Source organism: Misgurnus anguillicaudatus, chromosome 10 (assembly GCF_027580225.2).
Source record: "Misgurnus anguillicaudatus chromosome 10, ASM2758022v2, whole genome shotgun sequence".
Taxonomy (NCBI): Eukaryota; Metazoa; Chordata; class Actinopteri; order Cypriniformes; family Cobitidae; genus Misgurnus; species Misgurnus anguillicaudatus.
In genome coordinates, this window is record NC_073346.2 from 23,641,796 (window position 1) to 23,654,437 (window position 12,642).

At 38.0% G+C, this 12,642-nt stretch overlaps 2 protein-coding genes across 3 annotated transcripts in view; one reads left to right on the forward strand and one right to left on the reverse strand.

Moving 5' to 3' along the window:
• Positions 1 to 1,047: 1,047 nt before the first annotated feature.
• On the reverse strand, positions 1,048 to 11,212 carry tbrg4 (transforming growth factor beta regulator 4). Of its 2 annotated transcripts, none has more exons than XM_055210152.2 (12): positions 11,071 to 11,212; positions 10,176 to 10,629; positions 9,904 to 10,085; positions 8,485 to 8,629; positions 8,103 to 8,277; positions 7,771 to 7,928; positions 7,075 to 7,185; positions 6,811 to 6,955; positions 6,389 to 6,631; positions 6,106 to 6,217; positions 5,903 to 6,017; positions 1,048 to 1,744 (listed from the first exon to the last, which is right to left on the reverse strand). In XM_055210152.2, exons 2-12 carry the CDS (start codon positions 10,578 to 10,580, stop codon positions 1,643 to 1,645), a joined length of 1,893 nt encoding a protein of 630 aa, XP_055066127.2. In that variant the 5' UTR covers positions 10,581 to 10,629; positions 11,071 to 11,212; the 3' UTR covers positions 1,048 to 1,642. The 2 variants fall into 2 exon arrangements, with proteins under 2 accessions (XP_055066127.2, XP_055066129.2); XM_055210154.2 differs by lacking the exon at positions 11,071 to 11,212 and adding an exon at positions 10,910 to 11,036.
• Positions 11,213 to 11,479: 267 nt separating this feature from the next.
• Positions 11,480 to 12,642, forward strand: part of znf804b (zinc finger protein 804B) — a 161,946-nt gene continuing 160,783 nt past the window's right edge. The window contains exon 1 of the mRNA XM_055210156.2: positions 11,480 to 11,779. Within this exon, the coding sequence (XP_055066131.2) occupies positions 11,750 to 11,779 (30 nt within the window). The 5' untranslated portion in view covers positions 11,480 to 11,749. The remainder of the gene's footprint in view (positions 11,780 to 12,642) is intronic.

Here is a 12,642-nt window from a genome sequence, read left to right on the forward strand (position 1 = left end):
TCGTGGACTATGGCTGGACCCCGTAATATTACATTTAATCAACTGAAAGATCTAAAATATTTTCTAAAATATCCGAAAATGTGTTTGTCTAAAAACCAAGGACATATGCAACTCAAACAGCTTGGGGGTGAGTAAATCATGGGTTTAATATCGTTTTTGGCTGAACTATCCCTTTAACTTTGCATTTGTTTTAAACATTAACAAATGATTACAAGAACTGCTGCCTTCAATTTTTAAGTTTAATTAAATTGGCTGTGCAACCAAAAAACAGGTTGAATGTTAAAGTAACGTGAAATCATATGACTTTTGAAATCATTTTTTTTACAGTGTACAAAACATTTGTGAGTCACAGATCGCAGACAAGCAGCTAGTAAACAACTTTCAGCACAATACAGCAGTGAGTCACTGTATGATCCATAAGGAAAATTGAGATTCGTTTTTTGATACCACATACTGAACGCATGTTTTTGAGGCGTGTGAGGTGAATGTACAGTATGAAGTGAAACAAAATTGGTCTGCCTTTGGTACAATATGAGCTTTTTCATGGGATGTTTATTCTCTATAAAGAAAGACCATAGCAATGAACTATAGGTTTGAATAGGTAAGGAATAATTGACAACGGGCCATTTAATTATTCGAAAATAATGCACATCCAAGGTGGTAATGCGACATGATGCAAAGCGGAGTGCTGTTACACTGCGGGTGTGCATTATTTTCGAATAATTCAAAGTACCCGAGTCAATTATTCTGCTTATACCACGATTACCACAAACATTGCTCTGGTGGTTATTTTAAGACATTTGACAAGTTAGGTGTGCGATTTACAGAAAAACACTCATGGAACATTTATCAACCAATCAGAATAAAGCACTCAACAGGCCCTTGGTATAACAGCAAATAAAAGGTGAATGATACAGACATCTGAGTTAATACCTAGTATTAATGTCTAGTATAAAGATTTTCTTGAAGTTATTTAATCTGATAAATATGTTCTGCTTGTCACAAATATTTTCACTTTTTAACAAATATGAGTTGATACAAGTTGAATTGGTGTCCCATATTACCCATTTTATTGTCCAGCTTTACTTGTTAACAAGATTTGCAGAGTGGTACTTACTAGCCGCAATAAAAGTAAGTACCCAAGTCTCATTTCTGAGAAATTCCTCCATAAATATTTATCTTAACAACTGTCTCCTTGGCAACAAGGAAAGCCCTAAGTGTCGTCTAGGCAACCATATCAAAAACAGGAGAAGCATAATATTTAATTTATTATTAGAAGTAGAGAGCATGCTTGTCAAGCTGTTTTTGAAAGCAATTTAAAAAATCTGTTGGATTGTTTCTCTTGTGGTTATCAGATCAGTAAAATCAGTCGCACACCCTCACTTCACAACTTCTTGCTCATATCTGAAAGTTCAGTTGTGTTTTCATACAGCTCCCAGGCACTTTTACACCTGTACTCCAGTATGATGTTCAGTTGGATCATTGGACTTGAGTCCGCTCAAGTGGTTGCCCTGTTATGCATGTGTCCATATACCTTACTGGCCTTCATCTGATGATGTCTATCAGCAGCCTGTGCTGGTTTGCCGTTTTTGTAAAAGCACTGAAAATGACGACAATTCTGACCAACAGTTGGTCTTTCGGTTCACTTAGCCATGTCCTCAGCCACCGCTTTCCCCAACTTGTCCTTCAAGTACGCAACTTTCTGCCAATCAGATTTCAGCTCCAGCCATTCGAAGTACGGCACCTGCAGGGGGACACACCATGAGTTGAGACAAATGAGTATGTTGAGAACCACAATGGTTCAAACCAGAGTTAAAAACACACACACAAAATAATGGTTACTTCATCTAATGCAGGAGTGGGGAACCCTGGGTCCTGGAGGGCCACTGTCCTGCAGAGTTTACTTCCAACCCTAATCAAACACACCTGCATTTCATTTCCAAGTGATCCTGAAGACTTTCAAGATATTCCAGGTGTGTTTAATTAGGGTTGGAAGTAAACTCTGCAGGACAGTGGCCCTCCAGGACCAGGGTTCCCCACCCCTGATCTAATGGCAGAAGTACATCAGACTTGAGCTCAGTTGGAGTCAAGATGAGTTCAGTCAACTCAACTCTATCTTACTCTACCTTGGGCAGCAGAAGGCTAACAGGATTGCCCTACATGCAGCAGACAGACCTTGAGTTCTGTATTACTGTGGTTATTTATAACCTTAAAGCCAGGGGGACTACTTGCCATGTAATTGCTATGACAATAGGAGCAGAGCTAATCAGGCTAACTTCACCAGTATGATTAAAACAGAAAAACTGAATAAAAAATGTACTATTAATCCTGACTGTCTAACCCTAAAGCACTGGTTCTCAAACATTTCGGTGTGCGTGCCACCTTGTCTAGGGTGCATCCTTCGCAGCCCACCCCCAAGAAAATACATGAAAAATTTTAACTAAATATATTAAGTTATACATGTAGTGTGGTTGGTTAGTACTGTAGCTGCATTTTTCTGAGGTTTAATTGGACAGAATTTGTGATGAATTAAAAAATGTCATAATACTACCCCCGGTCGGCACCATCTCACACCCCCCAGCTTAAGAACCACTTCCCTAAAGTAACTAGTCATGATTTAAAGCAGAGGTTTTCAAATTTCATGATGCCAAGGATACCCAAACATGATGAACTGTTTGTGAGGGACATCTTTCCTTAAGTATATATTCATCTATATACGTTTATGTAGAATAAAACACTTAAATTGTGTTGGATCAATTAATATGTGAGATATTATAGACCAGTGGTTCCCATCCTTTTCACTTCATGGCCCCCTAGTTGCCCAAAACAATATGTGAAGGACCCCCACTCACTCAATTTTCTCCACATAAAATTAAATAGAACTTGGAATGACTAGACAGATGTATATTCACTACTAAAATTGCCAAAAAATGAAACATCCTGATTTTGGCTTGTTTAAGCTTATTTTAATGCGTGTTTTGTCAAATTTGTAATAATTTAAAGTCATCTTGAGGCCCCCTTGGAAATCTGCTGAGGCCCCCCTGTTGGCCCTGACCTCTGGTTGGGAACCAATGTTATAGACAACATATTGTTTCCAAACTTGATGTTAATGTAGCAGGAATGGAGAGATAAACACAAATTTGAAGACTATAAAAATAAAACTATGACAATGTTTGTTAGAAATTTTGGGGGTTCCTGGACCTAACTTTGAAAACTTAAAGTTTGCTGACAAAATTGACCTTTTTACTTAGATAATAATATACATTATTATCATAAAGAGTGTAATCATACTTACCCTTTTTTTTAAATAAAGGGCATTAGTTATTTGCTAGCAGTCCAATTCAACAGCATTAAAGGATTAGTCCATTTTCTTAAAAAATCCAGAAAATTTACTCACCACCATGTCATGCAAAATGATGATGTCTATCTTTGTTTAGTCAAGAAGAATATTATGTTTTTTGAGGAAACATTCCAGGATTTTTCTCATTTTAATGGACTTTAATGGACCCCAACACGTAACAGTTTTAATGCAGTTTAAAATTGCAGTTTCAAAAGGCTCTAAACGATCTCAAGCGAGGCATAAGGGTCTTATCTAGCGAAACGATTGTCATTTTGGGCAAGAAAAATAAAAAATATGTACTTTTAAACCACAACTTCTCGTCTTTCTCCTGTTGTGTGACGCGCCAGCGCGACCTCACGTAATACATCATCACGTCAAGAGGTCACGGATGGCGTATGTGAAGCTACGCCCCAGTAGGGGTGGGCGGTATGAGCAAAAATTCATATCAAGGTATTTTTCACTCTTTAGCCGGTATAACGGTATTACGGTATGTCGCCATATGAGATAAAACATTTTGGAGTCACACTGTAGTAAACCTTAATTACAAACAAAATTTGTATTTTTAACCTTATGTTACTAATAAGTGAGGGATTGGACATAGACATGATTTTTTATCTTTTCCCATTTTTTCCTTTCAAAGCGCCATTGTGTGGATGGGTGGACTCATCTTCTTATGCGTATTGTCACTAATATGAAAAGTATGAAAATATGGAAATTAGTATGGTCATTTGCTGGTAGGCTATGTGCCTTATTACAATGTTTTACGCTACGTCCAACAACTTTAAAGCTGTGTGCTGTATATCTTGTGTCTGTTTGATTTATAAATATACAAAGAACAAGATTTTCTTTTTGTTGTTAATATGAACATCTGATGGGAGATGCCATCTCACTTTAAATTATTATTAATCCCTGACAACATTAATGAATGCATTAATGAATGCATTTAATTGCATTTAATTTAATTAACCAGCAGATTCAGATTGCCAAAAACACTCCACTCATACGTTTTTATGCGTAAATATGCACTATGTATTGTTTAATAGCCTCTCTAATTAATAAATCTGCATTAAGAAAACGAAATTTACCATTAAAGGCTGTTTTTAATGTGTTTGGTACGTTGCTTACGTTATCCGCTAAAGCAGTGGTTCTTAACGTTATTCCTCGAGGCCCACTGCCCAGCACATGTTGTATGTCTCCCTTATTTAACACACCTGATTCAAATCATCAGCTCATTAGAAGAGATCTCAATGAACTGAACCGAGTCTGTCAGATAAAAAAGACATACAAAATGTGCAGAGCAATGGGCCTCGAGGAATAACGTTAAGAACCACTGCGCTAAAGCACTCTGAAAGCGCTATTCATTTAACCGTAACTCCTCAACCATTTGCGCTATCAAAAAAGGAATGGTTCCTAAAAGAAGATAAATTGCACTTTTTGGCAAATTATGGTTTATTACGGTAATTTCTTGCTTTCCGTCATCCAATCGCTTACCTGGAGAGCGCGTTCAGGGCGCAGTAGAGAGAGCAGATCTGAGTGAAAAGGGAGTAACACTGTTAAACGCCTTTGAAGCAGTGAGGTAAAAAAAGCCTCCTAAATGTATAATACTGTTGACGCGCTGTTGGTGCCTTGGGACTTGACAGTCCGACTGTTTAAGTTGATTTTCAATAAAGCAGTGTTGATTTTGTTCGCTTCTGGGTCCTGTTATGTTTCAGAACCTGGTAATGCTTAGGTAAGCCACGGGCTTGTTTCTCGCCAAACTCGCTGTATACACCTGAAATATAGTCTTTGGCAGGATTTGCGTGCACTATTATGTGCATCCTCTTAAAAAAATGATGATTAAAAATGGATTGAAGTGCGATCGGAGCTTTTCGTTTTGCGTTTCTGTGGACAGCGCATCTCGGGAACGGAGGTATGACTTTTAAGACTTGGGTAAACTCCCGCGGGGTCTTAAAAAATAACATTTATAAAGTTAAATTTAAGTCATAGAATGAAGATCTGGGCGTTTTAAGGCCATAGATATAACTTTCTGAAGGTTAGTTTTTTGTAACAACCCGCGGGAACCCTGATAAGTGCAAAAATAGAATTTAAAATATGTAACGCCGGTATCAACGGTTTTGCGAAATCCATATCATGGCGTGACACAATACCGGTAATTACTATCATACCGGTTTATTGCCCACCCCTACGCCCCAGTGTGGAGAAAGAGGACCGTACTGACTTTGTTGTATGTCGAATGATACTAATTAATGTCTTTGTGTCAGTTTATTGTTTAAAATTCTTGCCAAAAATTACCCTTATGCCTTGTTTGAGATCGTTTAGAGTCCTTTGAAACTGCAATTTTAAACTGCATTAAAACTGTTAAGTGTTGGAGTCCATAAAAGTCCTCAAAAAACATAATTTCTTCTCGACATCAACATTTTGGATGACATGGTTTTGAGTAAATTATCTGGATTTTTTTAAAAAAAAAGGACTAATCCTTTAATGGCAATGAAAAGATGCATAAGTTGCATGACACTTGAAATTTAACCAAAATATTTTCTTTGCGTATCCTCTGACTCTCACCTCCACTACTATAAAACCAGCCAGCTGTAGTTGGCGTTTCTGCATGGCGAAGCGTCCCAAAAGATCTTTACTCCTGAGACAAAAGTTTGGAAACTCCCAAGCAACAAATGCTATCCTGCAATACAAACAATCACATTCACGCAGTCAGAAACTTTGTCAGATCGGTCAAAACATTGTTCATACATAGATGTCCTGACACTCACCGTCGAGACCCTGCAGGCAAGGCATCAGGTCCACCACCACCAGGTAAATAAGGGGCTTTCAAGTTCTCCAAGTCAATCGGCTTATTTTCTGAATCTACAACAAGCTCTCCATCTGTGGTGAAAAATCAAACCAGCTTATTCACTGAATTTTCTCAATGATGACTGTGAACTGGAATCAAACCAATGATTCTTTCCCTTGACTATGTCAATGATATGATATTCGTGAAACAGTTCTTGGGAGTCAAATAATATAAATGTATATAATAAATCTCTAATAACTCACCTATAGTCCAGCCGTAAACTGTTTTGACAGAAGTGCGGAGGGCCTGTGTCCTCTTGTTGGTCAGGCTCTGGAGGGCTGTGTGTAGGTCACTTTGCAGAGGGGTGCAGGAATCGGCTTTCACCTGAGAAGCTGGCAGCAGAATAGGAGAAGAGACGGCAGCAACCCCTATAGGCTCCAGCTGAGCATATGCTGAGATGTGCAGCAATTTCAGACGATAATTCTCTGTTCGACCCACACTGCCACCTGTTGAAAAGGTAAGGAAAATCATTTAACAGAACTGATGAGGTTATGCTGCCCCCAAATGTTCTAGAAAAGAATAGCAGTATATTAATCTTGCATCCGAGTGTGACCTTGCAACCTTGGAAATAAAGAGTCAACATTTATCTGATTTTTTGTCCTAGCATATTTTCAGTACTACACACCTGATAGTTTCTTCTGAAAGCCAGGTTTTGTAACAGAGGAGATGTGATCAGGCCTGGCCTGGTTCAGCACGCACAGTGACCATACGACATCTGTTTTCAGAAAAGGCTCCAAAGTCTGAAATGAACCTTCCAAAGCTTTGTGTACCTACACCCATACAATAACATACATGTATAACATATAATTCTTATAAAAAAAAAACACACATACCACATTGTTGTTTATCAAACACAACACAATACAATGTTATCACTCAAATTGCTCACCTTTGCATAAAACTCCTCCCCTTTGCTGAGCTGAAGGTTGAGTTTGGCGAACGACATAAGGAGGTTACACACCTGCAGAGTGCTGTATTTATCACTATTGCTTTCAAAGTGCTAGAAAGAGAGAAAAATAAATACAAAGAGAGTTGTGAGAGGATGATCGATTAAAATACTATATTAAAGGGGACATTTCACAAGACTTTTTATAGATGTCAAATAAATATTTGGTGTCCCCAGAGTACATATGTCAATTTTTAGTTCAAAATACCATATAGATGATTTATTATAACATGTTAAAATTGCCACTTTGTAGGTGTGAGCAAAAATGTGTCCTTTAAAATACAAATGAGCTAATCTCTGCACTAAATGGCAGTGCTTTGGTTGGATAGTGCAGATTAAGGGGCGGTATTATCCCCGTCTGACATCACAAGGGGAGCCAAATTTCAATGACCTACTTTTTCACATGCTTGCAGAGAACGATTTACCAAAACTAAGTTACTGGGTTGATCTTTTTAACATTTTCTAGGTTGATAGAAGCACTGCGGACCCAATTGTAGCACAGATTTTCATGATATGTCCCCTTTAAGAATACCTTTTACAATCAAAAAGAAGACACTCTTCTGTCCAATACAACAGGAAATCTTTTTTAAGGTGGCATGTGTGCACAGTGCTGATTTGTACAAATCTGAAATTTCTAACCTGTGCAAATCCTTCAAACAAAGGTAGGTGGAGCCACTTGAGAAAAGCAAGAGACTTGGCACAGCGCGTGACATCAACGGAGCTCAAATCTGATAACCTAGGCAAGAGCTCTGCAGCTATTCTCTGGAGCACCTGCGTCTGATGAAAATTCAGCTTACCTGTTTCCCAAAAGAAAAGATGAGAAGACACAATTAGGCAGGCACTTTTTGCATTTTTAAAAGATGTATATTTCTTAAATTAATTACATGAGATCAGTTGAGTAACCTGCGGCAACAAGCAAAAATTATGTTTAAATATTTATTTTATTAAATTGAATATAAAATCTTGCTGACCATAAGCGTATGCGATGTCGAGCAGTAGTGGTGTTTTCATTTCTGAGGTGGGTTTCTGGTTCAGGTGATATGAGAGAGCTCGTAACAAGGGAACGGACCTTCTGTTTTGGGAGGCCAGTGCAAATGTTACCCTGCGAATATCCTCTGCATTGAAATTCTCTGCTAATTCCAGAGCCTGGAGAGCACAAGATAAAATTCAGAGTTACATTTAACACAAACCTAATAAAACATGCAGGGTTTCGTGAAGCATCTGCAGGCAGTTTGTGTGATATAAATGGCAATGTTCAAATAAATAAATAATAGTAAATTCTGGATAAATGTTTGCTTTTCTGATTTGTTTATAACTTGGTTTAAAGGGGGCTAAATATATTTAAGACTTCACCTTATCCTCTAGTTTGTCCATTAGAGAAGGGGACAGAAGTGCAGCCCGGCTCATGAGAATGGTGATGGTGCGAGGCTCGCTCAGCTCTGTCCAGCGCAGCTCCAGGTGCTTCAGCAGGGTTGTGGTTAGAGCTTCATTTTCCTGCCTATCAAAACCAAACGATATAACAAAACTCGCCACCTACTAGCCCTTAAAACTTAAAATATAAAGTGTCAGAGACAGTTTTTTCCTGCCTATGTATTAACATCATGATTTATTTTAAATACATATACCAGACAAATACAAATAATCAACTATAAGTAGAAACAACAGTACATAATAGTAACAACAATTTTTCCAAAACTGCCTTTTTTCACTGACTGAACAAAAAATATAGATTATCTAATACATACAAATACATTCAATATATATCCCAATTGGATCCTATACACCTGTTAAATCATGCACCACAAAAAATACTCTCATCATTAAAAGAGATACATATTGTGACAATATGAGACATATTACAGCTGTGTATTTTTTATATTCTTATTAAAGGATTAGTCAATTTTCTTAAAAAAATCCAGATAATTTACTCACCACCATGTCATCCAAAATGTTGTCTTTCTTTGTTCCGTCGAGAAGAAATTATGTTTTTTGAGGAAAACATTCCAGGTTTTTTGTCATTTTAATGGCCTTTAATGGACCCCAACACTTAACAGTTTTAATAACTAAAAATAAAAATATGCACTTTTAAACCACAACTTCTCTTCTTCCTCTGGCTGTGTGATGAGCCAGCACGACCTCATGTAATTGCGTTATGACGTGGAAAGGACACGTATTACATTTTAAACAATAAACTGACACAAAGACATTAATTAGTATCATTCCACATACAACAACGTCGGAACGGTCCTCTTTCTTCAAACTTGTAAACACTAGAGCGGTAGTTTCGCATACCTCATCCGTGACCTCTTGACGTGATGATGTATTACGTGAGGTCATGCTGGCACATCACAGGACCGGAGGAAGACAATAAGTTGTGGTTTAAAAGTGCATATTTTTAATTCATCCTGACAAAAATGACAATCGTTCCGCTAGATAAGACCCCTATGCCTCGTTTAAGATCATTTAAAGCCTTTTGGAACTGCAATTTTAAACTGCATTAAAACTGTTAAGTGTTGGGGTCCATTAAAGTCCATTAAAATGAGAAAAATCCTGGAATGTTTACCAGAAAAAACATCATTTCTGCTCGACTGAACAAAGAAAGACATCAACATTTTGGATGACATGGTGGTGAGTAAATTATCTGGATTTTGTTTTTAAGAAAATTGACTAATCCTTTAATTATATAATAATTTCACATTTAAAACTGTTAATTTTGTAATGTCTCAAAATCTTTTGATTACAATAAGGTTTGACCAAGCATGTGAACCTCACCCTCTGCTGCTCTGAAATGCCACCCAGTCCACCAGGTAGGCCAGGTGACGGTAGGTGAGGCGTCGGATCCTCCAAAGCACTTCATTCTGGAGAGAGCGGAGTAGTGGTGCATCATTAGGAAGACCCAACATAGTGAGAGCACGCAGAAGAGCTACTAGAGTTCCATTCCATACCGAAGACACCTGAGTGAAACAGGAAGGAAGAGAAGAACAATGATGGTCTACCACTGCTTCTATCTCAAGTGACTTCTCCAAATTGGTTGTCATGTTTACCTGAGAGTTCACGGTCTCCAGCATGTGTTCACAGCGGGGATCTTGCAGAATTCCTTCCCCACCTTTCTCCACGACCCGCAGGCTCAGCTGCACCAGACATCTGGCAGCATCACTGGCAGAGCCACCTTGCTCCGCCCACAACTGAAGCACTTCCTGTGGAGTTGCTGCCTTTTCAACCAGTCTAACTAGTTCTGTGTGTTCATATGCGATCGGTGTCTCCTCCATTTTGGCCAATTCATTGCCCTGACAGAGATGCCTAGCAGAAAGCCGAAGCCAAGACGAGGACATCGGGCACGCTGGCTCTGTGGAATGGACTGTGGGGGCCTGTAAGCGGGCCGGGGCCACAGTAGCTTGAGGGCAACGAGGTAACAGTCGTGCCCATCTACACAGCAGCCTGGTGGTCATTTTGGACTTCTGGTATTGTACAACCAATCAAAGCATTTCAAAATCTGACCTGAGGACGTACAAATGAATGAAACGTATGAAAAGTCTTAGCTTAGAAAACATCACAGCTCAACACATATGGTTATAAATAGAACGACACCTTTTATACATAGTGTTGTTTTACAACAACAGTTAATTCCAACTATTTCTAGTTTACCAACATTGTTGCTTTTAACAAGAAACTACTGAGGCAAACTTAATACTGTATTAAAACATCATTAGGATCAGTTATGGTTGTAAGATAGTTGAATTAACTTACTATTTAACACTGAACTTAAGACTATTCTGACCTTGCCGATGTGTGGAGCCATCACATTTAGCTAATGAAACTGTCAACATCAACAAGAACATTTGCGACCACGTATATATTCATTCAGTTAAATGCATGCTTGTAATGAAGCCGAAGCAACTTGCGCTGTCACCACAGATTGAACAAGTATTGCTTTCTTACCTGACAAATTAGATTTTATAAGAGCTGCGGCGACATTCACATGGACGGATGACCGGTAGGAGTCGCGTAAGTTTTGCGTCAGAGAATCTGTAACCACGTGATTTCAACAGCGCATTGGGATTTGTCTGCGGTGAGCAGAATTTTCAACTTTTTAATACAGCTCACAAAAAAAAAAAACTAAAGAAACTACATAAGCATGTATGAAAAGGAAAACGATTTATGACAGTGGTAAAATAGCATTTTTATGTAAAAAGAGTGGCTCCTATGCACTTTTGCTTTCTCTTTTTGTTTTTAATATTGGTTAAAATAGTGCTCTGTTCTCTTATTTCTTTTAGAAATTGTTTATTCGGCTCAGTTTTAGCCATTTCTTTGTGGTTGAAGAATCGCGAGACTGTGATGTCATACTCCGTTCGGCCTGCGCAGTCCTGCACAAAGGCCAACGCACATGCATTATTGAGTTGATTATAATAAATCTACAGAATAGTTAACTATTTACAGCCAAGTTAATTTGAACAGTTTCCTCAAACGAATTTTTTACGAACGTTATTTTTCAAGGATGGGTTGTTTTTTGCTAAAAACAGTTTGCAGGTATGCAGAAGTGACACGAAAAACGTGAAGCGCATCAACGAAAACTTCAGCGTTTGTCTAGGCCCCAAGTGAGTAATCCAGACAGAGGTGAATGTGTCAAGAAAGAACTTCAAGAACGTATGTAAGTAAGTTACATAAGATCTGTATCACTGCACTATGTCACATTTGTATGTTTAAGAATATGTAAGTATTTATGTAAAAATATGTTTTGGATATTTTTGGAATATCTGTATAGGCCTACCAAGCTTTATCTACAGACAGTGGGTCTATTTGGCAGAAAGGGGCCTTTAAATATTGCGGACAATGGGTTGGGGTGATGCTTGAAAAAAGTAAAAATTTTAGAGATCCCCTGTTTATATACAGTAAGTTATAGTGTTTTTGTGACACTTTGCCCATGCAAAGCCTACAGGAAGATGACAGACTCTTACCCCTTAACATTAACATTGACTTCCAAATTTAGCCTGAAGTGAAGTTTACTGTATTTTATAATAAGCAAGAGTAAGAGATTTGCTTTTTGCTCTTTCTATTGCTCATATATATGCACTACATTGATTAATTCATGCAGACTCTGGATTTATCACATTAAAGGGGACATATCATGAAAATCTGACTTTTCCCATTTCTTAGTGCTATAATTGGGTCCCTAGTGTTTCTATCAACCTAGAAAATGTGAAGAGATCAGTAACTTAGTTTTGGTTAAATCATTCTCTGCAAGCATGTGGAAAAAGTATGTCATTAAAATTTGTCTCCCCTTGTGATGTCAGAAGGGGATAACACCGCCCCTTAATCAGCACTATCCAACAACAGCACTGCTATTTAGTGCAGAGATCAGCTCATTTGCATTTATAAGGACACACCCAAAACCGGCACATTTTTTTCTCACACATACAAAGTGGCAATTTTATCATGTTATAATAAATGATCATTATGGTATTTTGAACTTCACATACATACTCTGGGAAAACCTAATATTTATTTGACATT